Source organism: Accipiter gentilis, chromosome 24 (genome assembly GCF_929443795.1).
Source record: "Accipiter gentilis chromosome 24, bAccGen1.1, whole genome shotgun sequence".
Lineage (NCBI taxonomy): Eukaryota > Metazoa > Chordata > Aves > Accipitriformes > Accipitridae > Astur > Astur gentilis.
Window position 1 is genome coordinate 13,656,600 of NC_064903.1, and position 27,828 is coordinate 13,684,427.

The window sequence follows — 27,828 nt, forward strand, 5'->3', positions numbered from 1 at the left end:
CGGCGGACGGACCTCCACCGGAACTTCCTCCGTCTCCTTCAGCCAAGCCCGCCCTCCTGCAGCACTCACCTTAACGGTGCACGTCCGTCTTTGTCAGCTTAGGTATCCTTCCGCGCAAATATGTTGCGACAAACACAGAGCAACTGCGCGTGCGCAACCACCCTCAGCCGTGCGGGTCCTCCGCACATGGCGCCCGCGGTACATCTGGGTGCGGGCGACGGGGGGCCTGCTGGAAATGCAAGGCTGGGGCGAGCGGGGACCCCCGGGCCCGGACACGGCACCTGCGCTCGCCGGCCAGCCATACTGGGGCGCGGAGAGACGGCAATAAAAGCAGCGCGTGTTTAAACCTTCTCGAGTTTTATTTACATGAACTCGGTGGGCAGTACAGCAGAATTGCACGCAGAACCCCAGAGTCTGCCCCTGCTTTCCAGGTAACTGAAAATGAGGAATCAATCGCCTGTGAATAATAAGCCTTCCTGAAGACTCACATTACTAAATTCTGATTTCTGGGACTAATGAGACTTCAAAAAAAAAAAATACATAGGGCAGCTGTTTACTTAAGCATTCAAAGTAGTTAAGACAATTATAAGAAACAGTCTGGGGTAAGACTTCAGACACTGCATTCATGCTGTGGTCCCTGAGAAAAACCTTCCCTTTAATGAAATGAAAACTGGTTTATAGTTGTTTATCAACAGCAGGTATTTTACTCTGAGCAAGCTTTTTTTTTTTCTGACGGAGACCCATGTATCAAACAGGCCAGTATTTATGAGAAATTATTTTACATCTATAAGACTGAAGAACAAACCATACAAATCTTCGTCAGGATTCTGGAACTAGTACAGGCTACAACAACCCAAAACTTCAGCAGGGCATGCTTGTCTAAAGCTTATTTTCACCATTTACTCAGTCACATAACATGTTTTATAACCAATTACGATATTATATATATTAAAAAAAAAATCTTCTTGTTAACATAGGCCACACTACACTGTTCCTTATACCAAAACTAGGACAAGAGAAATTTGGGAGCCAAGAGTAGCCCAGGATGACCGCCATCTCAGGAAAAGGAGTTTATTCATCTGAGTCCAGGTCACTGTCTCCTGCAATAGAATGAAAGTCCTCACTGTCTTCTTCATCTTCAGACAGATGGACCTGACTTAATACACTTGGCCCACAGCGCTGCTGCTCTTCCTCTTCCTCCTCTTCTGAGATCTCATACCCTCCAATACTGCTGAAACTAGTATCTCTTGTGTTGGACTTTGGGTCTGGTTCTTCGTAGCTGCCATAACTAGAAGAAAGAAAATACTCTTACTATACCATCATTTCAAATCAGCTGCTGATACCAACAATTCTGTAGTTAACTCCTGTAAAAATTCCCTGGCTTGAAGTCCTTGTGGAACACTTGGAACCACTGTACACTTTAATTCTGTCAATGGCCAACTCTTTAAAACAAAAAACAGTTCTCTTGATGAAACAATTGTCTACCATCATCCTCATCCCACTCTGATATACTCAAGGCAGGAAAAACAGACCGCTCCAACACCTTCCATCTGTCATGTTTAGTGCAGACAAAAAGGCAGACAGCCCATTCTCATCTTCTCTAGCATTTTCTGCTGACTATTGTCAAGGTACTGGGTTGGACCAATCATTTGCCTGACCCAGCATAAATGCCTGTACAATCATTTATCTCGCAAATATCAATAATAGCATTAAGAGACTGAATTTCATAAGTAGAAAAAGAACAGATAATCTAATGATAATAATCCACAGAATGGCCAGAGAAGTAAGAGTAGATCAGTATTCTCAAGTAAATGCAAAAAAATAAAGCTGATAGTGCTGTACTTGTCATTTTCTAATAATGGAACTCCTTCCAAAATACAGAATATGCATATTCCTATTCTTTTGGACTTTAACTAAGCAGTTTGCTTTCAAGTAAGGAAATGTTTATTCTTGGGCAGGGCAGGGGGGGGGTGGGGTGTGGTAATCAGCTAAATCATTTTTTAACTTCAAAGGCATCTTCTAGTTTCTGAGATAACCTATAAAAACCTTTATTTGTCCTGCCTTCAAAAACCACTATGTACAGGAAATCATCTAACCTACAAGAATGATTTTTTTTTTCTTTTAATTTAACTAACATTTTTATTAGTGAAAAATCTAACAGCAAAACCAAATTTCTGTTGATAAGTAAATTGCAATTATGGTAATTATGGCTGCAACACTGAAAACAGTGACTAACTTAATAAACATGAGATATTCTTCAGTTTTTTATGATAAACACTTCAGAAATCTTTAAGAGAGGGGATTTTGAAGAATTATTTTAACAAGATTCTCAGCCGTCCTTACCTGATATTACTGTCCTCCATAACATGAGATGTCTCCCCACCATCTCCTTCATACGACATCATGCTTTCTTCATTGTCCATGCCCATTCGTGTGTTCTCTTGAAGAACATGAGGTTGTTTAGGTCTCACTGCATTGGGCTCCACATCTGAGTCGCTGCCACTCTCACTCAGTTGGATAGCTGTGTAATAAACCAACATTTGGTCACAAATCGACAGTTTTGTTCTGGCAGTTACATACCCATTGTCTTTGTTTAAAGGCTACAATATTGACTGTAAGGAATGTACACCAAGTAGTGTCTCCACAAGGTAGCAGAAAGGGTATCTGGGAGGTGATACCACTTACTGAGGACCCAATTCTGATGTTACTCAAAAGCAATCTCATTACTGCCATTACTCAAAAAGGCCTTATTTGCTTGTCTACTCTGAATAATTCCCCCTTTTTCCCCCCTAATAATTTTCAGAAGCCATCGCTAAATACCACTATAAGCTTTTCTGCATGGCAAGTTTTTTAGTAAAACAGGGAAACAATCTGAAGAACCTCCAGACACCTCTTCCAGTTCTTGGTAACATTGACCACACTGTTTCATATCAAAATAAATGTTGTGCTTTTACTAAACTGCCCATTCCTACCTCTGCACACCAAATCATAGTCCCAGTCTTTTCGGAACCATTTGCAGTTTCACTTTATGAAATATAATAGACCAGATCTTGTCTTAACTCTGCTTTCTTTTGTGTCCATACTTACAGCACTCCTATTCCACTTTGTTTTCAGTCCCATTTATGTTCATCCAGTTTTCTCATCTGGCCCTTTGGTCTCTCCTGCTTTTTGACTACTAGGCCACCTGGCCTACATATCCCAGTTATGCTGTGTGCTCTCTACTGCATGTTTTTGTGATGGAAGCATAAGAAGATTAGCTGGGTTTGTGAACAACCAGTTCCTATTCAACCTTTTATAAAAAAGGACACCTACATGAGAAAGGATTATCTCCCTCTTCATCACTCCCATCATCATCATCCTCTCCATCTGACATGAGCAAATCTTCATAGAGGACACTGGCCTGCGTCTGCTGGGCTGATCCTTCTTCTTCATCAGCAAGGTCACCATCTGCATCTTCAACTTCCTAGGTCATACAGAACACGGATAGTGAAGATCAAACAACATACAAACTACTGCTGCCATTTCCAGCATATGCCTACTATTTATCATACTATTCATTCTGAAGCATTCACTTATTTCATAATGCTAACATTTTAAAACTACATTTTAAAGTCTAGCTATTGCTATAAATACTGCTGTCTTTCAGGATGGCAGACAGAGCAGACAACTCTTACACTATAGAGACTTCTACCACAAGTATGCAATTCAACACATAGACTGTGGCTGGGATTTCTGTAAATATACTCACTGGGGCTGGAGTCTTAGGTTTCCCATCATCATCCTCATCAAACCCTTCAATATCTACGTCAGAGTCTTCCTCACCCAGCCTACCTCGCCCCTGGCGCATCTGAATGGGGAACACAAACAGCAATACCATTGAGGAAGGCACCACTGGACACAAACCAAAGGGTATGACTGACATCTGGACCACAATGATGTGTGCGGCAGTACAGGGAGGGGAAAGACAAAAAGAAAAATATATGTATATCACTCTCAGAGCAAGGATCCTTTCTCTTTTTATTCCAAGATCAGAGACCACACAGTCTCCACACACTTTTATCCTGATGGGCTCATCCTTGAAAAGGGAATCTCCAGCCTTACAGTACCAGAGTCCTTTGTTTACCTAGCTATTTCTGGAAAATACCACTAGATCTTAAGAAGTGCTTATTTTCACAAAATATTTTAAAAGCAGACGGCAGTTTCCAACAGATCTTCTCCTGCCCTTCTCTCTCTTGTTCTTCCCTCAGTCACAATGAGTCCAAGGTAGAGAGGACATGCAGATTCTGTCCCAAAGACTATAAATTTAAAGTCTATAGAAAGCTTGAAGACTTATCACCTAGAAGCATTCTCAAAGCTACAGCCAGCCACAATACTAGATGGAACCCTGTTCTTCCCTCAGTCACAATGAGTCCACGGTAGAGAGGACATGCAGATTCTGTCCCAAAGACTATAAATTTAAAGTCTATAGAAAGCTTGAAGACTTATCACCTAGAAGCATTCTCAAAGCTACAGCCAGCCACAATACTAGATGGAACTATTCATATTCAAACTCTGTTTGTCTGGATTGCTCAGAATAGCTCTTACTAGTCTTTCTGGTACCACATTCAGTCTTGTGGCCCTCCTCACCTTCTTCCTCCTCCTGGTAATTTATTTTCATGGTCATATTACTGCATCTCCTTCCGTTATTCTCTCTCCTCCAACAGTTTTTTTTTTGTTTAATACAGAATAAAGACTATGAAAAAGAATATTCTATGGTTACTGTAACGAGTTCATTTATAATGATTTAGTAACTTTAACCTGTCTGCTTTTTTTTCTTTTACAACTATAAGGTACCTACAGCGGCAACCATCTCTTCCTAGGTGTTTGTACAGGTTCTAATCGTTACTGGATGCAACCATAATAATCTAATTATCATCATCCAAATATGTAGAATATACTTCACCATTCCCCTATTCAGAATCAACAAGGGATTGCATATTAGCCCTTTGTAACACAAGTCACCAGGTTTCTACTCCCAGAAGTTATGAAGCAAACAAATATCTGGTCTTAGGCAGATTCTTTTCCAACTTTTGCTTCTCTATTCTTTGTTTTGCACTGTCTCAATTCCCAGCGCTCTTTAATTTTTTCTTTTTCCCTCAGAGCAGTCAAAATGAAGGAAATTGCATAACTTTTGAAGTGGATTGCTTCTCTGCTTGGGAAACCTGCTGATCTTTTTGTCACCTGTTTCCTACAAAGTAATTGCCTCCTTTCACTAATTTGCTTTACAACCCAACTCTCCAACCACATGAAAAAATGGAGGATTCTGACCTGAGTTCCTCGCTTCTCTGGGGTAGTGATGGGACTGTCCATAGCAGACAAATTGCTCTCATCTTGATAGACTGAAGCATCATGTGACATACTGAGGGAAGTGTTGGTATCATACAAATCAGGTGGCTAAAGTGTATGTGGAAACAGGAGACATAACATTCTCAGACACTGAACTGAGACTAGAACAGTATCTTGAGAGGCAAGACTGGGATTTCAGGACTAAATGCATTTTTTGGCATGGTGTTTATATTATTAAACACTGTTTAATCAAAATAAGCTATTTATTCTTAAAGAACAAACATGGTAAAACGCAACGACTCACAACCTCAGATTTGAAGTTTGCCAAATAGCAGATTTTAAAATAGAAGTCAGTACTTCTATGCAGTGCAATCCTACAGAGGCCAAAATTGTCAATGGAATCCAAAAGGATTAGATAGAGTTGTAGAGAATAGACCTCTCTGCAGCTCATAAATACAATGGTCCAGATGCAACACCGGTTTAAGGTGCCTGAACGGCCAATTGCCAGAAGCAGAGAGGCTTCGCTGTAAGAAGGATCACTGTATGTTTGCATCCACTTCTGGTCCCTGCCAGAGACAGAATACTTGATTATATCAACCTTTGGTTTGACTCAGCATGGCTCTTTTAATTTCCATTCCTATGATGGAAATGGTGTTGCAAGCAGAAATGCTGCTATCAGAACTGGATAAAGTCTATCGCATATGACATAGAATTGATTGAAAGTTGAAGCTTTGCTAGGTAAATAACTGTCTCAAGAGTCCCTAAAGCTGACAAAAGCAAGAAAAAAGGGGGGTTTGGATAAAGTGTTCTAAAAGCCAGTCTGTAGTTTGCATGCCATTTGACCTCTGAAGAGTTAACGAGGAACTACAGGTTAGGATTTTGATGAAATGCCCTTATAATACACAGTGTATGTATCATGACAATCCTGAAAGTGTTAAGAGCAGCAGCAATACCATTTAAATTGGGCAAAACAGACTTCCTAAGAATGTAAACAGACATGTAAACCACAGGCAGCTCTCTAGTTGCTCTATCTGCTTTTTATATCCTGGAGTCCAGCTCCTGAAAACACATATGGGGAGATAATTATTAGTCATCACAATGGCATTTGAAATAAAGGGAACTAAAACCAAGCAACCAGCACCAGGCCTCCTGTCTGTGACAAGTTTGGAAGTGTGGGAAGCAGCAGTGTACCTTCAGCCAAGAAGCAAAGGGAAAGAGTGGCCTTCAGATGACAAGTTCAAGGGAGGAGCTCAGGAAGTTCTCTCCTTTAGCAAGCACAGAGAAGGAGCAGCAAACTAATAGGCAGTTCACTACTCGGGCCTCTTTTCCTCTCTCCTGACCACCAACTTGGGAAAAAAATCAGAACAGGTAATATGGCTCTTGGGAAGGAAACAATCAGATAGAGAGAAGAATGACATTTTTGTCCCTCATTCTCTGAGGTATTGGGATCATCCTTGATTCCATCTAATCTTCCTTAAAATGTGTCAATAGATAGTTTAAACAACTAATCACCAATGACTCCTTTGAAGCCTGACACTTCCCATTGCCAGAAAGGTCGTCTTCTGTGATACTCAGTTTCAGTATCCCCACCCCACTGAGTTCAATCATCATTCCTAGGAAATTCTTTCTAGCCTCCTAAAAGGCTACATTTGGTGGGGGGTGGGGGGAGAGATGGTTGGAGGATGTTACCTACTGCCTCAAAATTGTTTGTAGCCTGCTATCCTGGCTTCAGCCATATAAACTTTGCATACTTATTTCCTAAAATTTTAAACTCATTTTTCTCTTAAAAATAATCTTCATAAGATTAAATTTGTTCCTGAACAAATTGTTCCTGAACTTCAAGCCACTCTTTTCTGCTCTGACTTTACTAAAATTAAATGCAACTTTCCAGATGTAATCACACCAGACTTGTACAGAATAGAAACATTATTGGTCTACAATTGGGATGAACAACTGCAAAGAAAGCTTTGCTCTGTCTTCCTACACTGGGTATACAACATTTGAATTTTGATCATTCAGTTATTAGCAGAGAGATCTTTCCCAAGACTTATGAACTTCAACAGTTTTTCCAAATAAACAAAAGGTACATCTCAGAAATTAGGATGACATTCCCTGAACAGTTACCTAATTTAATCACGCAAATTCCAAAGGCACTTTTATTTTTCAGGAACGAATTTGCCATTCCTCATGAAAGTTTTTTACTGATGTTTTTCAAAACAACCAAACAGCCCAGGGCAAGAAGCAGCACTTTAAAAAGTCTAAATAGCTTATTAAACTTTGCCAAACTGTAAACACTGAAAAAGCAGTCTGTCATACAATCTCCAGTATAAATTATGCTTCCAACTTTGTCTATAAGACGTACAAAGTAACTGACACACACTATTGTCTGCTATAAAATAATAATGAGGAGTAAAAAATGTTATTTCCATTAGAACCAAAATAAAGAAATGTAAAGAATCTCACCAAAGAATGCAGAGCAGCTGTACTTTGCTGACCATATTAGGCAGTTTCTTTGCTCATAGCAATAAGCCTTTTCAACAATACTCCACCAAACAGCTCTCTGGCTTCTTAGCATTACAGTATTGATGTTTTTTCCTTACGTTCTCCTTACCTTTTCACTGCTTGCCTTCCAAGGGTTTCTAACTGCTACACTTGCACAGTCTCTGAATTTCCAACAAACATTCAGTTGTACCTGACTGTACACAGCTCATTTTGAGACTGGTTTTGCGAGTTGCTTGGGAAATTACCTTCTTTGTCTTAGGTATCTCACTCTCTGAAGCATCATAACCGCTTCTCATATCTATCCTTAAAAAATAGCTGTTAGCACACCATCCAACAAGATACTCTACTAACTGCAGACAGATGGAGAACAGTGAACAAATAGGCACCTCTAGATCAAACATCCAGGAAACTGAAACTAAAAGAGAGGAAGCAAAAACTTTGCTTGGTCACTTGCCTGTGGAGTGTAGGGACCAGGCGTCATAGGATCAAGACTTTCCAGATCTGCCTCCTCTAGTGCTGCTTCCTTAGCAGTAGAGATGTCTCTCTCAAGTTGAGTCAGGTGCTCATCATACTAAGAACAAACAAACTTGCTAAGGTTGCAGAACAGAAAATTCAAACATACAAAAATATTACAGTAGAGTTGTCCACATACCTCAGCTAAAGTTTGGTAACAGATGTTTACAATCTCCTGGGCTGTTTTTGTGTACTGACTGTCTGACCCTGTAGTAAGAAACAAATCTCTTTATGCATTCTGACATTTGGTCAGTTCCAGCTGCTGAGACAGAAAGACAGGTTTTGGTTACACAGCTCTCATGAAACAGGTCCCTAAATCCCAACACCTTGTGATCTAAGAAGAAATATAAAGCAGGGTTCACATTCAGCTAATAAACAGCAATCAGTTTGTTCCAGCATTAAAAATATGATTTAGGAGACAGGAAGGTTGTACCCTGTCCATCTCAAGGAAATTCCCAGAAATAAATCACTGAAGCAGAAATGTGTATGGAACAAGTAGAAAATCCTCCCCAGTTGTAACTGCCCCATTCTGCACCAGATGGTAAATAAAGCACCATGTGACTGTGAAAACATCACTGTATAAGCATCTCTTTTCTCAGCAGGAAAGGAAATCAACAATCAAGCTCAGGATGCACAGCTTCAGGCTTTGACAGCACTACTGAACAGGTGCACAGATGTATTCATTTAAGTACAGAAGGCAGCTGAAGCCTTATTTTTAACACCTACCGTTGTACTTAATGCTGTTGGCAAGGATGAGGTTGACATCATCCAGGAAAGTGTCTCTGTTCTGGTATTTGTGTTTGGAGATATTCTGGAAGAGATTGTCACCCAGTAAGTAATCAAGTCTAAACATCTCTCAAGCAGCTGCTCTGTTCAAGCTACGCACCTTGCGGATAGTCTCCAGATCCATTGGATTAGCAATCACTTTGTAATAATCAGGAACAAACTTTTTGTTAACTGGATGATGAAATGGCCAAGACTAAAGGAAAGAAAACAGACAAGTTTAGAAAGCTTCTGTGTAGAATTTTTTACAGTTTGAGCTACAAATTTCATAAAACAAGTCTCCAGAACTGACTAACGCCCAAAATGTATGGGAAGTATTTATCACAAGACATCTTGAATCCAATCGTTTAGCTTCAGGAGGGACACAGAAAAAAAGATCTACCAGTTAACTAGGCCTGTTGATATGTTTGACAGTAGGAACACGTAATACAAAATAATAGTCATACAAAGGACTTTTCTATTTAATATAACTGTTTCCTCCACACCATAACTGCAATGTCCAGCAAGAACACTCATTGCTTTTACAATAAGTGAAGAATATAAACCTAGGTCTGATCTCACAACCGGGGCTATGCATACCAATTTAACAGTTCATCATGGTGCGACGGCATAGAAAAACCCTAAAATCTGTTTCTAAACATCAGAAATGAGAACCTGGTGACAACAGAGAATGAAAACAACAGTTTTAAAGAAGACAGGCATTTAAGCCCTCTCTCATTCAGTCTAACCACTACAGACTTTTGTTCCTTACTCCAGACATAATATACAGTATAGAAGAGTGACACTGAAATCCTTATCTGTGCAGTTTTATTAGGTAAGCTTAAGGGTTTGGGGTTTTTTAATACTAACGAACTAGTACAACATTGGGTAAACCTGATCAATTAGAAAGCAGCTTGTGTTTTATTTGCACCTGAAAACAGTACCTTTGCAGAGTGCTTCAAGATCTACCAAAGCAAGTACTATAAGCAGCAGGAGAAGAGTATGTTTTATAATGACCATGCTTAATGATAATCAGTGACTTCATACTAATGGGAGGTTGATACAGGCACTATCCACAAGCAAGAGCAGCAGGAAAAAAGAACTGGAACCCAGCCTTCACTTCTGGACCTTTGCTCCAGTGAAGGGAGTGAGTACCAGTACATCTGTGCCAGTCAGAAAATCACAGGCCAGCTCCCTGACAGAGCACTCTTCTTCCTTTTTTTTTTTTTCTTTCTTTCTGTCAGTGCACTAACCACCACAACATAAATACACAGCCACAGGACTATAATTTTGCACATCACACACACACTCCACTCAAGCAACTTACATCGGGAACTGCCATCATCTTTTGAGTGACAATGTTATCCAAAATGAAGGAAAAGGCCACTTGATCATCATCATCCAGGAGGGGATTAATTGCTTTTTCTAATCGAGCCAGTTTATCTTCCTTCTGCAATAAAAGTAAGAAACATCAGTGGCTGACCCTAGATTAATAACTGTTATTATCAGGATACTCTGTCCCAAAGAGACTCCCATTCACCTTTTTATGAAGACACTTGTAAATAAAGGGGGGAAATAGCTTACATACAAGATAAAATAACTACAAAGTAACAAACAAGCATTTGTGTTTTGAGAAAGACTCCAATGTGAACTGTTTAAAATTGTAAAAATTCAAATACACCCTGGGGTGGGGGGAGGAGTTCCCTTATTCTTCTACTCTCCTTAAAGCCCTGTGTTTTGCCTACTTATGTCCTCTGTCATCAAAGTCCTCAACCACCCCTCACCATCCGTCCCCTCTCCGCTCTGATCACAACTCATTCACAAGACTTGCCTCCTTTAGCTTTTCATCACACAGGTCCAGCATGGACTGAGATATCTGTGTCAGTGAGTGCTTTGGCCCTGCAAACACACAGCAAGTACAGTGAGATACTCCAGCCTGATTAAAAAGGCCAATTATGTCAAAATATGCCTTAATCTTTTCTCCTAAAGCATCACTGATTATATTTCTAGCACAGTCAGGAGTATATCCTCAAGTATATTCTCAATACACACAATTACTAAAGTTTAGTATGGATTTTATATGAGAAAAGGTTATTTATAGCAAACATTCACACTTCTGGTATGCATTCTATTAAGGTTTGGGAACCCTATGAGAAAGCAGCTGTGCCTGTGGAAGACTGGCTGCTCAGCCCTCCACCTTTGCCAAACTTTCAGAGTATAAGTCATGAAATTTCTGTTTGCTTCAGATGGACATTTAAGGAATATTCAGAAAACCACAGCTTTAAATAATGTCATGATTCCTCAGACATGGAAGCAAGTATTTGCAAGAGAACTATTAAAAAAATATTCATTTATTAGGATAAAAGAGTGACTTAGCTGTCAAAATAATAAAGGAAGCAGTAAAGGCACAAAACCAGTGCTGTCAGTGTCACCTTGAATGCTGCACAGCCCAGAGAGACTCAACACAGCTGAGAGGTTTTATAATTTATCAAATGAATACTTTTTGGACAAAGACCTTTCTATCAGCAGTCAGAATAGAGCTGACCTATAATCTCTCAATGAATCAGCACTTTTCCCCAGCAGATGCGTGCTCTACTGCAGAATCCACACTTTTTGTTTTTTTAAACTAGCTTTCTGACCTTCCCAAATGGGGAAAAATTTATTGCAACTAAGAACCAAAATATGCAAAAATCATTACAATAAACTCTACTCAAAGCTGGATGCTCCAAGGCAATGGCTTCAAAAGGTGTGAACTGTTCCTATTTGTATTAAAAGATTCGTTCACTAAAGCATAATATTGAGAAAATAAGTTCACAAGTATCTCCCCACTGATCCATGTCTGAAAGCAAAAAGGAACGACACTCATTAAGTAGCCTGCTGAAAATAATGTTTTGTTTAGCTTCACTGAAGTTTGACTTAATTCATGCACCAGTGTTTTCAGTCATTGATAGGTCCATTACTGAACTTCAGTTACTACATCACAGTCATCACTTAGTTATTGTTAAATGCTAGAGTCCATGTCTTATTTATGAATTAGCTCATTAACATTAATATAGTCTTTCAGGTATATCTGGGAAAACATAGGTTTATTGTTGCCACCTGACAGCTAATTTATTCTGCCTTTCTGCTGCTTTTGTTACTAATAAAGGATCTACACCTCATACATGTACAATGTATCAGCAGAAACACAGTTTCCCTGTGTTGTTAATAGCCTACCATTGTATGTAGCACTGTTCTTAACAATTAGTTCCAGATGTTCTCTGAACTCTTCTCGGGATGGGTACTGTCGCTTACGAACATTTTCACGCAGGGTCTGTAAATCCATGGGCCGAGTAATAATCTTATAATAATCTTTGACAACTTTTGGATTTACAGGTGTATGAAAGGGGTATGTCTGAGGATGAAAAGAAAACAATGAATGCTTATTACCACAGTACTAGCACAGCTAATCTCAGTTTAACCTCCACAGTTGAATAGGTACTAAAGTATAAAACATTTACACAGTTTCTTAACTGCACCAGGAAAAATACGGTAAGCTCAGCCGCACAGTAGCTATCACTTTGTTCTAAAAAATGTTCTTTAATACCATTTTAAGAAGAAAAATCTCACAAAGAATTCTCAGAAGATATTTTTGGTTATGCAGCACAAAAGTCAAGAAAGTGAACTTTAAATTCTCATTTCAACTCAAATCTTCCTTTTAATCTTTTGATTGTGCAAGTTTCTGGTGAAGCCTGGTCAGAAAGAGTGAAGTACACAATTTGCTCCAGTGCCACATATATAAAATTATTCCACATTGCTACATTTGAGTGTTATGCATCTTTTTCTGGTTTTAGGCGGGGGAGGGGGGCAGGGTCACATCCCAGGCTTTGAATGTGTATCCATACAGAGCTATTTAACATTATTTTCTCATATGGATGTTTTCACCTCAAAAAGATTCTGAGCTGAGATAACTTAGGAAATAATGCACACCAACTGTATGCAGGGCAGGAGGGAAAGGGCTGGCACACCACTCATCTCAGAAAAGCCTAGCCTAATGTTGGTGTCTACAACGCATAACCTACTTTAGCCATACTGCTTAAGACATAGGTTTTTGGTCTCATAGCTTAAGCTTACATTAGGAAGATCCCTTATGTCATTGATGATGCCCTCCAAGATGGATGACAGTGTCACCATAGGATCTGTTCGCCGTCGGTGGATAGATTTATGAGGACGCTAAAAAAAATCAGAGGCAGAAAAATTAAGGCAGTTCCAAGATGCAAAATATTTACCCACTAGGCAATTTAGTTTATTAATTTACTGGGCAGGTATCTCTGTTGCATGCAGAGGATGCACAGGAGTAGTAAAGAAACTGACCAGTTAGTACAAACAGAAATAGAGATGCTGCAGTCAGCTCAGTAACACCTTCACTCACATTTAGATAATCACAGTGAACAGTTGTCCCTACTCGCCGCTTCTTTTTTGGAGGAAGCTGCTGTTTAGGAAACTTCAGGACCAGTGATTTCCTGCGAACCTCATCCGCACTAGGTGAAAACAAAAAAGTGTAATACTTTCTCTAGCCCTCTTGTGAATCAAGGCCATTTGTCCCCCAGCATTGGCTCTGGTCCCATCTGCCATAATACTAAATACACAATTGAAATACATAGTAATAGTCTATATAAAGCCCTGTCACTTTATTTCTGTGATTAATATACGTATGAGTATTCCACACTAAGCTCTGAATTGTCTTTTCTTTCTACCTATCAGTATCTCTGCTTCTTCCCTTACCTCTCAATCAGTTGTTTTCCCAGGACAATTTTTGTTCCTTCTACTTTGATGAGTTCTTCATTATCATTGTGAATGACTGTTTTTTCCAGCTCTTCCTCCTGCTCCTCTGTCATTGCAACAGGATTAGAAGGTGGGGCATTTGTTTGGTAGTAAAGAGGGCAGAACTTATTAGTCCTCATATGGCCAATTGCACCACATGCTCCACATTTCAGCTGCAAAAATGTAAGAAAGATGACAGATCAGAATTCATACATAGGCTCCTAGTTTAGAGGCAAAGTATCATTAGAAGTCCCTAGTCAGACTAGTACAACAGCAGAACAAAAAACGCCTCCAATACCCAAGACCTGTTACCATGCTTTATATATGGATATGCTTACTTTCAAGTCTGGACGCTCTTTCATTTTCTTGGGCTTCTTTTCTGGAGGGCCCTTGAGTTTCTCTTTTTCTTGGTTCCGTTTTAACCGCCGTAATTGTTCCTGGATCCTACGCCGCTCCTTCCGCATTTCCTCACGGTGCTGTTCATCAAATAGAGCAAACTTTCGTCTGGCGGGGGGGAGGGGGGGGGGGGAAGCCAAAATACAAGTTTTTCATCCGAGTTGATGATTTACCAGGTGCCTTTCTGCCAGGTCAATCACTGCACAAAATTCATAATACCCTCCAAATGGACAGCCATTAAATCTCTCTCTCTCCACAATTACATTGCTGGGCTTCTACACTCAATTCTACCCTTCTTCATACTGCTAAAGGAATGAAATAGTCTACAGACAAAGTTAAAAAGAAAAAAAAAAAACCAAGAGAAAAAAATCATATAGGTCTTACATGAACTCTTCATCCTTGGTAGTCCGTATTCGGCAGTAAGCATCAATAACAGCGGGCTTGCGAACTGTCTCGCACCTCACATATTCTTTCCCATCCTCATCTCTAAACGTGCGATAGATTTTGAGGCGGCGGCCAGTGGCAGAGGAATTAAGGCTGGTTACAGAGGCAGTGTCATCGTCTTTGTGAGAGTTTGCTGAGGCTCCTGAAGCTGATGCTACAAGACAGTGTTTTATTTACTTTTAATTTCTTTCACACTGTAGAAACATCATTGTTTAAATACAGCAGACAGTTTTGGCTTAAAAACTTCCAAGACACAAATTCAGGAAAACCTAAGCAATAGAAGTCTTTCCTTGCTTGTTCATGTTTTCTTATCATGACATATATCAATCTGAAACAAAAGTAACCTACTGAATTATCCACATGGATTATAAAGCCAGAAGGAACAGCTACAGTCAACAAGGACCCGCAGGTGACTAAGTGCAACCTCTAAGGCAACTGCAACATGGCCCTGCAGATTGCTTATAGTTACAATGGTTTTGATCATAGGTATGGAGATCTGGCAGAATCTGAAGGTCAACGATTATCCAGTTCTCCAACTAGTGTTAAAAACAGTCTTGTCGTGTGACCACAGAATCTTTCCAGCACCATCCATAATTTTGGTTGCGAGATTTTGTTCAAAATAACACTGAATATCTTTTCATAAGGCAACAATCATCAGCAAATCTTCCACATATCCCTTACTAAATTATTCCAGTAATTATTTAATTAGTGATTTATTCTCAATCTGGGTTTCCAACAGCAACAATATTGTTGTCCCAGATGCAGCAGAGCTCAACTTTGCTCAAACACATGCAACAAGTAACAGTGGTCATGAGCACTGTCATACAGACAGAAGTTCATTTGCAGGTCAAACACTTTTACCTGCCATTTAGGGACGTGTCAAGTTCTCTATTGGAATGCACTTAGAATAAGCACATCTCCAGGAGATCCAAATCTGGCAGCTGCCCAATTACCTCAGAAAAACACTGATACAGCACACGTATAAGACACTGCTATCACCCTACATATTGTGCCTGTCCGTTTCACATACATAGCTGTGTTTACACACAAGATCCAATTAGAGTACCATAAGCTGGTTGCAGGAACTAGTTGCAAACACATCTTGAGAAAACTACTCAAAAACACATACCTCCCCCCACCAAAAAAAAAAAAAAAGGTAAATTTAAGCAGCAAGCAGCAGTGAATATCTAAAGGAATACCAGAGTAAGTTTATAGTGCAAAATAAGCAAAGCTATGGGGCAAAGAAAAGACTTTTAATGCACTTTCAGCCAGTAACTGCTCAGGAGAGGGAAGAACTCCCAGATAAGCATGTCTATACATTCTCCCTGTAAGGAATCCACACTCTCCTTTGAGAGGCCAGATCAGCACACTTTGCAGCCTGACACAAAGTTCTTCATCCCTTCCCAGGCACATTCGGCTGGTTGCAGTTACTTACATAGCCCCTTTTTGTCTCTTCTGTCTTTTTTGCTCCTCTCTTTGTCATTGCCACTGTCTTCTCCCAGAAGCATCCTTTGCAATTCCTTTCGTTCCTGCTCTTCTCTTTCCCGAGAGAGCTGAGAACTAGTTTTCTTGTTCTGTAACATATTCTCAATATTCTTTCCCATTTCTTCAAAGTCACTGTCTTCAGCCGAGCTGCTATCTGTGTCCGTTGACAGGATCTCAGTGGATTCCAGAACTCTGAAAGACAAGGCACCTTGAAAGTCACTCAGTGTCTAACCCCAATGCCCCCCCAAAAAAATCAGCCTGTTACCTTCCCAGAAATACAAAGGTAAAAAAACCACAAAGGTTTGAAAATTAATGTTGCAAATCAATACTACAAGAATAGGCATAATATATTCCCTTCTCAGTCCTCCTGTAATCCCCATGTCCAAAAGATCATTGTTCCAAGCCAATCTTCTCCAACACGTTGATCTCTTCACCATCAACAGTACTATATTCCCACCCGACTCTCAGGTTTTGGGCCAGAACAAAGAATAATGCATGAACCCTTCTAGCAGTTTTAAAGAATAGGACATAGAATAGGTAGCTGCTACCCAAGAGAGAAATGGCAAACTGCTGTTAACAAAACAAGCAAAAAAAAATTTTAAAAAAAAGAAAGGAAGGAGAGAGGGTGGTGAACTACCAATCTGTGGAACAGTGAAACATCTCATGCCATTATACATGGCAGACTATGCAACTCATTCTACCTTTCCAAAAGGTCTATGACAGCAAGACACTAAGGCTAATGCATAAGTTTCTATTAACAGCCAAAGCCCCCTTTCTCAGTATTTTGTGGGCTCAACCACTTGAATCAACACCTATACCGCCACATACCAGTGAGCCCCAGGCAAACGTAGTTCTGGACTTTTAAGGTGGGGTTCAAGGCTGTAAACATCAGATGAGAACTTACTTATTTTGTAAATCAAAGATGCGCTGACACTCTTCTTTGTATCTCTCCTGATGTTCTGCTACAGAAAACCGAGACCCACGTGCAAATTTGCTCATAGGACCTTCCCCTGAACGAGCCTGCTCTGTAGACATTGTACGTACCACATCAATCACTTCCCAACGGGACAGCTTCTTTATCTGGAAAGAGGAAGACAGACTAGAAATGGCTTTAGAGACATACAACTGAGGTAGCTGACTGTGGATTTCAACTCCTTTCCTACAAGATCAGAGTAGAAACCTATACATCCCTTCCACCATCAACAGCTGAATCCATTAGTGAAGAGAACTCTGCAACCTGCTCCAGGTTCATGCTCACCTCCTCTTCAGGCACTCCAAATTTACGCAGAAGCTGTTTGGCATTTTTGAGAGAAAGACGGCGCAGATCAGCGTCTGTCCCAGTCACTGTCTTTTTCACTGGCTGAGGTTCTTTATCATCCTGTGCAGAGGAAGATGCAACCTATTAAAGTCATCACATAATAGTCTTTCCTAGGTTCATCTTCTGATATTTTCTCTTCCTGATGCCCCATATTTACTCCATTTCTCCCACAAGACTTCCCATGACTTTCCAGTTATTGCTTCTTGTCCAACCCAACCTTGGGAACTATACCTTCTGCTGAGTTGGTTTGTTTGGAATCTTCACATAAGAAAATCCTTCACCACAACCAGTAGGATCTGCTACACCTGTCACTTCTAGGAGGCACTTGCCCTTCATAGCAGCAATGAAGGCTCGTGTGGTGTTCCATGGAGCTGTGCGCACCTGCCAGCAAGAAAAGAAAATGTCCTCACAATCCTGCTACCATCAAGAATTCCAAGCTTTTTATTTTGGATTCTTCCAATCATACTGAGAACTTTTCAATTGACATAATGAGGTTGAATTCCACTTCTCGATCCTTCAGCTGCCCTGATAAAACCTCTATGAAGAACCAAAGTGCTAGATAACTCACAAAAGGCATTTAAGGCAAAAAGCCTAGTCCTGAAAGGACCTGGCAAGAAGGATCCCCGAACACAGGTATATAGCTTGGCAGCAGATTTCACAGGAAAGTCACAAGAACATTTGCTCTACTGAATCCTACTTTAAATATGTCCTTTAAATATAAAGGCCTCATTTCTCTCCTGCCATGCAGATTTACATATTGGCATGCATGCTCATGCATCACTCTGACAGTACCTCATCATCAATCTTCATTTGGAAATCCTCTTCATTCTCCTCTTCTGGCGCAAAAAAGGATTTTTCTCCATAACCTGCATCCTGCAGAGAAATATTAGGAAAAAATGGGAACCTAAAGTCTTAAGAAGATTACTGGAGAGAGAACTAGAAGTGTATTATGAACCGCCTGTGGAGATCTGTCATGCTGAACAAGCACACTTCCACAGACAGTTGTTTGCAGGTTTCACTGTGACCCACAGTATCACAGATGGCAAACTGCCCAGTCTTTTGACAAACTCAATAACTAAATACTGCACTCGACTTCAAAAAAAAAATAACCAGTCTCTCTCACTGCCACATACTTGTTACTTTCTGCTGTAGAGCTCCAGGTAGAAATATAAGCCCTTTCTTGTACCTTCTCTTTGCTATCTTTGAGCATAGCTAACTCAGTATCTAAATAATAGGTGGTAAGAGTATAATGTCCCCTTAAGAACTTAACTCTTTTTGCACAGCAGAGAACTTAGCAAGTTGCCCGGTAGTCAGGGGCCTAATTTGCCTACTTTACAGCAAAATTAGCTGTAGGCAGAAGGTGTTACCTGGCCTCACGCTTCACAGAACTACTTGTCAGTAACTTGCCTTATAGCCTACAAGGCGCATTTACCTTCAGTCGCTGCTCAGCCGCAATCATGCTGTAATAAGCACAGCACTGTTCTGGGGATACCATTGCTCTGATCTCTTCCTCTGTCGGCAATCTGAAATCTGGCTTTAAAACCCACCAATTTGAGTCCATCCCTGAAAAATGCACAGATCAAACACTGAGTAGTTTCCCACAAACATTGGATGCCATCATAATCTTAAATGTATTTCAAGATGTAGTACCCCGCTGCAATGCTGGCAAAAGGAGCGAGTATGACAAATCCATGACACTTAAACCACTAGAAGTGATAGTTTTTTTCATTCTGCATTTGTCTAAACCAATGCCCCCCTAACTCAGTGCCTGTGGTATCAGCAAACTCTGATACATTCATGCTCATTCAGCATATAAACTACATTCCATTAAATGCTTTATTTAATCCACCTTTCACTTCCTCATCTCAATCTTCACTTTCTCATCCTTATTCCCTGTGGCTGCCTAAAAAGCTTTGTATTACCACCTGTTTATCATTCTGCATATACAAAAATCAGAACTCAGGCTCTCGGAGCACTAATAGACTCATGAAGATGGGACAAGCTTCTACTGGCATGTATTTGCTTGCAAAACACAACACAGCCATAGACAGAGGGAAGGGAATGTGTATGTGTTGGTGTCATACATTGTTACTTTACGAGTAAATCACTGCCCAAAGGGTTATTAAAAAAAAAAAAAAACGTCTAAACTGTAGTCATCTCTCACCATCAAGCACATTTGTGCCAAAAGTACACATTTATAAAAACTGGAACAAAAAAACCTATCAGATTACATTTCAGTTCTTCAAACAGATGTTTTCAAAAATGGTTTATCAGGAGGAGATGTTGCCTTTTCCTGGTCTGTTTGGAACTCCAAGAGCAGCAACAAATGGCTGACCGCCACATAAAATCTTTCAATACCTGTGCGTTTGAAATCAGCACAAAGCTTTAGCCGCTTTCGGATGCTACTCTCCGAGTGTGAAGGAAACGCTTTCTTGATATCCTCCATGCGAATTCTCCGAGGACGGTCTCTGCTTTTCCAGAAGAGGCGATAAATAAAAACCTACAAAACATGACTCATTTGTGATGTCCAAAGAAAGAATACAACAAACCTGCAAAGACAGTATAGACAATGCTGTTTCTAGTGACTACTTCAGACTTCCCATTGTTTCTTATAAATTTACTTAGTAAAGTTTTCCAAGCCACATGTCTGCTTTAGGTTCAGCAGTTTTTGAGAATGAGATGTGGAAAAAGTATTTGTCTTGAAATTTTGTATTATCACACTAGAAATGTTCATGCTTTGGTACAGAAACTTGGAACTCTGGGAATGGCAGGGATTTTCTTGCTCTGCAAATACCTCTTGAGTTATATTTTTTAATTAAACTGACAGTAAATTACTAGAAGTTTTCTCCAATATCTAAATTTGGGGATATTTATTTGAATGGTCACTGACAGTCCCAAAGCTTAACTGCCTCAAGATGTAGGAATCAATGAAGACCTATGAAGCAACTCTAATTCTGTGCTATGTAATAGGACTGTGATAAGATCCCTTCACTGTCTCTTAGTAAAATCCATGTAACTGTCATTTTATACAGCATAACCGCTTCAAAGTTCATTCCAATTCCTTCCGTTTCCTACATTTTTATATAATGTTATAACCTTTTATTTTGGCTAGTAAAAAGCTTCTATCATATACTTATCAGATAGCATACAAGTAAACAGAAGCAGCATGCTATAAATAGTTGGTTAAATGACAACCAAAATGATCTGTATGGTCAACATCCAACTCTTGCAGTGCTCTCACCTCACAACAACAACAAAAAAAAAAAACAAAAAAAAGAGGAACCACAGCAGCACAATGAGTTTCTCAAATCAAGGCTATCCACAGGAAGCCTGTGCCTATGTCCTAGGCTTTCTCCAAAAGACCCCTCACATCCCCAAACTGACCCTTACCACATACCTGTAGAAAATCTCTGATATGGGTGTTAGCTCGTTTCGAGTTGGGACCAGGTACTTCATAAAGCGGGCACTCCTGACCAACTACAAAAATATCCACTAATTCTCGAACATAATAGCCTTGTCGTGTCCGGATAATCAGGAAATCCGTTTCAGGCATCTTATGTAAGTAGATAGGGGCCCGGAAAAGATTGTTTTCAAATGCCTAATAAGAGAAACAAATCAAAGTCTGAAAGCCAGCTTTTCATCAAATTTTCTGTAACTCAACCTACAAAAAAGATCTTAAAAAAGAAAAAGCACAGTCATTCCAATGGTACACCATAATTTATATCACAATATATGTAGATGTGCAGTCAGAACATTCCTTGCTTATGCAGAGAATAACCAAGGATGAAGCACAAAAGCATAAGAAAACCTAGGACAAGTGCAGAAAGAGTTTGAAGGGCTCTTTGGACTGACCTTTAAGGAGGTACTTTAAAAAGGGACAGAAAGAACACATATGCAGAACAACACCATAACCACAGAAACCAGCCCAGGACAGATGTACAGTCTGGGAATGGGAGAAGGCAACAGAAGCAAGGACTGAAGACTTTGCTCAGGAAAGGAGGTTGTGAGAACCTAACCAGAAAAGCAGAGAGCAGCAGAGCTGAGCATTTAAGTAACAAAGTTTAAATTAGCACCAAGGAGGCACTAGACTGAGTGGAACTGGAAAGACAATCCTCTTCTATAAGGGGTTTTCTCCACCTGTAGGGCTTCCACAAGCCTTACCCACACTCTCCCACACTACCCTCACCCACGTTGCAAAGCTTTCCCTGAGATGGCCCTGTCCTCACTTCAAGCTTTCCAGAAGTCCTGTTTTATCCATGATGAAGTCCCCTTAGGCTTGAACAATTAGCACTGTCAGTTCTGTGATGAATCTCCAATATCAACCTTCACCTTACATTTTTCCTGTGGTACAGCATGGACAGAATTATTGCCGCAGCAAGAGCAGCTAGCATTACCTGAAATCAATTTATTTTTGCATTTATCATGGACTTTGTAACCAGGTGGTCCTTACAACATTCTTAATTCTTCTCCCCAACTCAACTGTATGTATTTCAACAACAGAGAAAGGCTCATAAAAGCAGAAGTCTACACACCTGACTAGTAACTGGCATCCAGCAGACAACTAGCAGTGTAATTCTCAGAAAGTACACATAAGCTTTTGCTCACACATCCTGGACCACGATAAATCCATGTTTTCTATGCCCTCCAACACCTATTTACTGAGCTTCCCAACATTCAAGCAGCTTTGACCTTCCACTCAGTCCTCTCTAACATATTTCTAATGCCATTACAAAGCAAAGCAGCAAAGATTCACTGCCTGCAATTCTTATAATTCCTAAAACAATTTTAAAAACATGCAAGAGAGAGATATTAAAAAAAAAAAGCCAAGAACTGAATTATTATCAGCAAACAAAGAGACTTAAACTAGAAACAAAACAAAATCTATTTTTTTGGAAGTTGAGCATTATTTGTGATTCAATAAACAGGGCATGAAACATTCTTCCTATTACTCCACATTTAATTTTTCTCTCTTCTTATGCTTGGTTTTCTCACCTGCAGTAACTGGCCTGGATGCAGAGAACCCAGGAATGGAGAAGTGTGACAATAAACAGTCTCTCCGTATTTACAGTCTGGAGCTCCCGGATCTTTACCAGGTTTCTGCAATGGGCAACGAAGGTGCAGTTAGCACTCAATGAGAGGCAGAAGAAAGTCACTGTCCAACAGCAAAACCTGCATACTCACCCTTTTGTAGTAATTTTTAATCTTTGTTGCCATGCCAACCTGCATCATTAAAGGGGCATTTTCCTCACTGTATTCAGCAAGAATGAGATCTCCATCCTTGCCAGTTAGGTCCTGTGGTGTGCGCATGAAGAACATTTCACCCCCACCAGAAGCCTGACGCTCCTGCTCTCTCATCTGTGCCAGTGAAGACAGTGTTAGGAAAACAGCACATCAAACACATCTGCTGCGCAAATGGAGCCACAGCAGACATCAGATACAGAGAAAAATAACTGTACCTTGGCTTTCTTTTTTATGTGCTTCAGCAGAGGTTGCACAGCATGGGGCCCTGGTTGGGACAAGGCACCAAAAGAATATTTCTTCAAGGGAGGCCGATGAAATTGTCGGAGCTTCATAGGACCCATATGGGTGGGAAAGAATGGCTGGCGAAGTTCCACTGCTGGGATAGAGTGCTAACGCAGGAACAAAATGTGTGTTAAGAATGACATGTATCATCTCAAAACCAAGATCATCCTCCTGTCCTGCTAACCCTTATATAACAGAACCTCGTAATATTTTTAGGTCTGCTAGCAGTAATACTAGTGCATTGAAACTAACTTGTTATCATACATGTTGCCTTTCGAGGGAAAGCGCTTAGGTCCATATATAGACCTTTCCTTTCTGTACAGAGACGACTTTAATTTTACTATTTCAAATGGTACCCCATGAGAGAATTTTTTTATTAACTAGGAGCATGCAAAACCATTATCCCTATCAGTGGGAGAGAAGAGCATTTGGAATTACATATGTTTTTCCCATTACAGAAGAGGTTGGAATCAGATGAGGTTTTAGGAGAGGTCACTGAATACCACAATGAAGGAGGAAAAAAAAAAAAAAAAAAATCACTTCTTCACCTAGGGCTAGTGAGTAGCAGTTCAAATTCATCATCATCTGAATTATTTTTATAATATCCAGATTAAAACACACACTACTAGCAGAAGTACAGCCTCAACTCTTGACTATCTGCACCACTTTCCCCCCCTCCCACTACTGTTTCAGAAATAGTACTACAGAAAGAGACACCAAACAAAAGCATAGCAAGTACGCTACGGCAAGATCTAACAACTAAACCTCAGTTTGATGGAGCAATAAAGAAAAGTTAGTTCCTTCCCTCTAATCATTTTAATTAAACATTAAAAATCTCCCTCATGAACACTTACCTGACCTGCCGCAATCCAAATTCTGTTTTTCTACAAATCCGAAACCATACTCAGGTAGAGTATCTCCTACCAAGACACTCTATCTCTCACAGCCAAGATTCCTGTGACTACCTGAATGATGTTGCCTCCAAAGGTTCCTCGAAGTCCCTGCTGTTTGGGGTAGTAAAACTCATCATTGGAGAGGTTCCAGGGATCCTTCACCTCTGGCTGAGACATGTTCTAATTCAATATTAAACACAAAGAGAGAGGTGAAAAAAAAATAAAAAATAAAAAAATCACCCGTTCCACATCATTCCCAACCTGCAAGGTGCTAAAGCTTACGCTGACCTGCTGTGGTTCTTCCTTGATGACACCTGTTTTTCCCAATAGGATTCGACTCTTCTTTAGAGAAGATTCTTTCTTGTTCTCCTTGGATGGAGAGTTCAAAGTCATTTCTTCCTTTTCATCAGGAATTTCTAAAAACAGAAGCAATCACACTGTAGGGCACTTGTCCTAGGGTTCCCTTTTCAGCACTGCAACCTCCTACTGAGCTGCAGCTTGGTCCAGATGTTTTACCCTTTTTGTTCAGTTTCTCGGTTGACTGTCCTCCTTCTACACTCCTCCCCCTTTTCCTCCACACAGGTTAATATGAAACAAACTCAACAAACACAGTAAAGTTCCATGCTTAAATCTCTACCTTACCTTCTTTCAGCAGTGAGCAGATTTGAGTGGGAGGAGGGTGATTGTGGGGATTGTTTGGGGTATCCACTGCTCAACACAAAATTTACTAATAATCTAATTAATGAAAGTACAAGAAATAGCATCTGTTCTGCCAAAGCTATTCTAAAGAGTTGAGAGTCAAGGCAACAGGAATGCCAGTATTGTTTCCCAAGTACATATATTAATAATTCTTTTCTTTCCCATATATACACAACACGAAAGTGAGTCTGAACCCAAAAATAACATGGACCTGAACCAAAAAGGGATTCCTGAAAAATTCCAGGAAAGTAGTATGAATTTTAAAAGTTAACAATTTGTGAAGCATGGATTCTCCAAGTAAGATTTTCACACAAGAAGCAGGGCCTAGTGACATGGGCTTGGTAAACGCTATATCAACTTCATGGGAAGACGTCATGTCACCTGATATAAAATAAGAATGGGTTCACTTTTGTCACTAACCTGCAATTTTGTGGTGTATTTCAGAAATGGAAAGAAAACACTACAAGTTTGTTTGTCTTTACTTTAACCAATCTCAAATTAAGAGTGATTTTCAAGGTTGCTGACTAATACCAAAACATTCCAATCAATACATAAGGAATTCTTAGAATTGACACATTTTCCTGAGGAAGGAAATGTAATCCAGGTCATGTAAAATTGTAGCAAGATATGCTTATCTTTAAATTATACAAGGCTGCTTGAAAATTACCAACACAGAGATCTAAGAGAAAGTGGTGATTTTAGTGGTCCAAATAAGACAAAAATCTCTTCAGCTTATAGCAATATAAGCAGGGAGTACATTCATATAAAACTCCAGGAATACTAAGTTTGTAGCAGCAACAAAAATGCTGACAGGTATTATGCAAAGTCATTGCTCCCATGTACCATTACCACAGCCTGCAAGAGGCTTAAGGAATCTGCTTCTTCAGGCTCTGAATACAAGCTATGCTGAGAATGGCATGGGCTAGTTTGTGGTTTACTTCTCTACATTCCCTCTTCGAACCAACATGCATTCAAGTAAAATTAAGACAGCCGCTTCTAAAACACACTAAGAGTCAGATTAATTATGTTAAGTTTATGTTTCAGGGCATTAATCTTTACTCTTCTGTTACTGCTTTTAACTTGGGAGCTGAAAGTATGTACCACACCATTCCAGTTATCAGCACTGCCGCCTTCTGCTTAGGCCTCTGATTACTTGCAAATTATCTTCAAAAGGCAGAAGAAAGAAAGGCTGTAAATATTGCCCCAGTCCATTTATTTCCATTACAGTGTGACTATAAATCCTTGCTTCCATTTCCACTTGTCTTTTCCCATTTGAGTCAAATTTCTAGATGCCATAAACATACCTAGAATTATGTTTTCATCATTTGGATCAAGTGTTAAGACAGGGGGATCCAAGTAGGTTTCCATTGCCTGATCATCCCAGATGATATTGTCTTCCCAACGGCCATACACTAACTCTTCATTATCAATTGGGAAAATAGAGTACCAGGGCTTGTCTTCATCCAGTGAAACTGCAACAATCATAAGGTAGAACCCTTAAGAGTTTTATACACTACCTTAGCAGAAAACCATTTCAGAGCTCATCCCCACATCTTATTCCCTCAACCTTCCCCATCTTTCAGGGCTTTCTGAGGCAGGACCTCTAAAAGGCGAAAGAAAACTCATCCTGGAAGCAAAGAGGAAGCAGAGCCCCAAGTCTGAGCTCTACCAACACTTACGAGATTTTGCGCCATTGAAACACAGAGAACCTCCAAGAATGAAATAGGGCCTCTAACACGTTTTAGAGCAAACAAGTATCCATTTTATCTAAACCTTGTTGCCAAAAAAGGACCCTGCTATTACATAGAACACAAGTCTATAGAGAAGCACGTGTCACATGCACCTATTCATAGGCCAAAGATTGACATCCTCATTACCTTGCTGTTCAGGGGCCTGCTTTTCTTTGCCCTTTGCTATACCTAGGACTCCTGCTACATTTGGTTTCTGTGCTAGTGGAATTGGTGGATTGAGTAAAGAGCCACTTCGGTTCAAACCTAGAGAAAAGAAAAACAAAAGTAAGGTTAGCTTGAGTGGGAGGGTTAGAAGGCATTGCACTGCCTTAAATCAGAACTTGAGGGTTGCATGGAGAATGATTTCCAGCCTTAACCAGGATGGGCCTGCTGCTACTATCACAAAGAGCGTCATGCATCACTAGTTACAAAAACGTGTTCACCCACGGCTTACTGCTGGAGTCTACAGCCTCTTCAAAGTTATGTTTGGCTTGCTTTGCATATGCTGCATGACAATGCATAAGGAGCATTTCTGCATGGTCCCTATAAAAGTGAGAGGCCTTCAGCAGACAGTTGCCATTGACAGAACAGTTGGTCTGGCCTCCAGCAGCTTCCTGTCTGATGTCAAACTGTCATAGAAAAAAGGATGGCCAAACAGACCTCAAGGAATCATTCTGTGGAGGCAGCTTCTCCCAACTCACCTATGCTCACATCACTTATGTCACTTAAGTTAATGCTTCTGGAAGGCATAAGACCTAATGCATGTGAACAGACCAACCATGTTTAACATGTTACTATAGCTTTTCACGGGACTCAAACACAGCAAGTCCAGGTCTCGATAGCTCAGGCACAACTGTGCTGAAAAGAAAATTTTTATAAAAAGCTATCTCCAATTCACCTACCCAAATCCTCAGAGTGTCTTGTACTCTCAGTTAAACAGTAAAGGATTGACACTAGTACCCAATAAAGATCTGACATTCCCATTAGTCTTTCCTTGCAGAAGCAGGGTAAGATATAACAAAGAGATGATAAACAGTCATTCTACGCAAGCAATTTAAATTTAAAATGCATCTGTGTGCAAGAGAAGTCTCAGGCTTGTAAGAATTACTTCCTATCTAGAAAAAACAGAATACCATTATTAGTTCAGTAGAAACTTCAGAAGACTTTCACACAATTCTTCCAATTAAAAGAAAAATATAAAGAAAATTCCATTGGCCTATAAATAGTAGACATCCTAAGTGTAGCATTGCTTGATACTAATGTAGATGGATCTAGCATCTGGTATTCCACATGGAGAGAAGAAAGCCAGAGCTGATATTTTCTTTAACAGAAGGGACCTACTCTGTTTTTGGAAAGAAAGAGTCTCAGAATTCTGAGCAGAGCTGTGATTTTGCCAAAAAACATTCCCTAGCAGGAAGAATTATGTTCTGTATTT

At 40.0% G+C, this 27,828-nt stretch overlaps 1 protein-coding gene across 10 annotated transcripts in view; it reads right to left on the bottom strand.

The window, feature by feature from the left end:
* Window positions 1-340: 340 nt before the first annotated feature.
* The window catches only part of TAF1 (TATA-box binding protein associated factor 1), a 33,915-nt gene continuing 6,427 nt past the window's right edge, over window positions 341-27,828 (bottom strand). For 5 of the 10 annotated variants that reach the window (XM_049828143.1, XM_049828140.1, XM_049828142.1 and 2 more), the window contains 32 exons: window positions 26,541-26,657; window positions 25,968-26,135; window positions 24,253-24,380; window positions 24,037-24,144; window positions 23,005-23,178; window positions 22,730-22,903; window positions 22,541-22,645; window positions 20,946-21,146; window positions 19,907-20,048; window positions 18,981-19,111; window positions 18,341-18,421; window positions 17,780-17,929; window positions 17,489-17,608; window positions 17,135-17,310; window positions 16,181-16,422; window positions 14,686-14,899; window positions 14,244-14,409; window positions 13,867-14,078; window positions 13,514-13,622; window positions 13,216-13,314; window positions 12,319-12,496; window positions 10,934-11,001; window positions 10,430-10,552; window positions 9,227-9,319; window positions 9,067-9,151; window positions 8,480-8,547; window positions 8,282-8,398; window positions 5,308-5,433; window positions 3,749-3,847; window positions 3,313-3,463; window positions 2,344-2,521; window positions 341-1,288 (listed from right to left, as the gene is read on the bottom strand). In XM_049828143.1, coding sequence (XP_049684100.1) covers window positions 1,072-1,288; window positions 2,344-2,521; window positions 3,313-3,463; window positions 3,749-3,847; window positions 5,308-5,433; window positions 8,282-8,398; window positions 8,480-8,547; window positions 9,067-9,151; window positions 9,227-9,319; window positions 10,430-10,552; window positions 10,934-11,001; window positions 12,319-12,496; window positions 13,216-13,314; window positions 13,514-13,622; window positions 13,867-14,078; window positions 14,244-14,409; window positions 14,686-14,899; window positions 16,181-16,422; window positions 17,135-17,310; window positions 17,489-17,608; window positions 17,780-17,929; window positions 18,341-18,421; window positions 18,981-19,111; window positions 19,907-20,048; window positions 20,946-21,146; window positions 22,541-22,645; window positions 22,730-22,903; window positions 23,005-23,178; window positions 24,037-24,144; window positions 24,253-24,380; window positions 25,968-26,135; window positions 26,541-26,657 — 4,520 coding nt within the window. In that variant the 3' untranslated portion in view covers window positions 341-1,071. Of the gene's footprint in view, window positions 1,289-2,343; window positions 2,522-3,312; window positions 3,464-3,748; window positions 3,848-5,307; window positions 5,434-8,281; window positions 8,399-8,479; window positions 8,603-9,066; window positions 9,152-9,226; window positions 9,320-10,429; window positions 10,553-10,933; window positions 11,002-12,318; window positions 12,497-13,215; window positions 13,315-13,513; window positions 13,623-13,866; window positions 14,079-14,243; window positions 14,410-14,685; window positions 14,900-16,180; window positions 16,423-17,134; window positions 17,311-17,488; window positions 17,609-17,779; window positions 17,930-18,340; window positions 18,422-18,980; window positions 19,112-19,906; window positions 20,049-20,945; window positions 21,147-22,540; window positions 22,646-22,729; window positions 22,904-23,004; window positions 23,179-24,036; window positions 24,145-24,252; window positions 24,381-25,967; window positions 26,136-26,540; window positions 26,658-27,828 lie in introns of those variants that run through there. The other 5 variants (XM_049828141.1, XM_049828148.1, XM_049828144.1 and 2 more) reach the window with 4 other exon arrangements.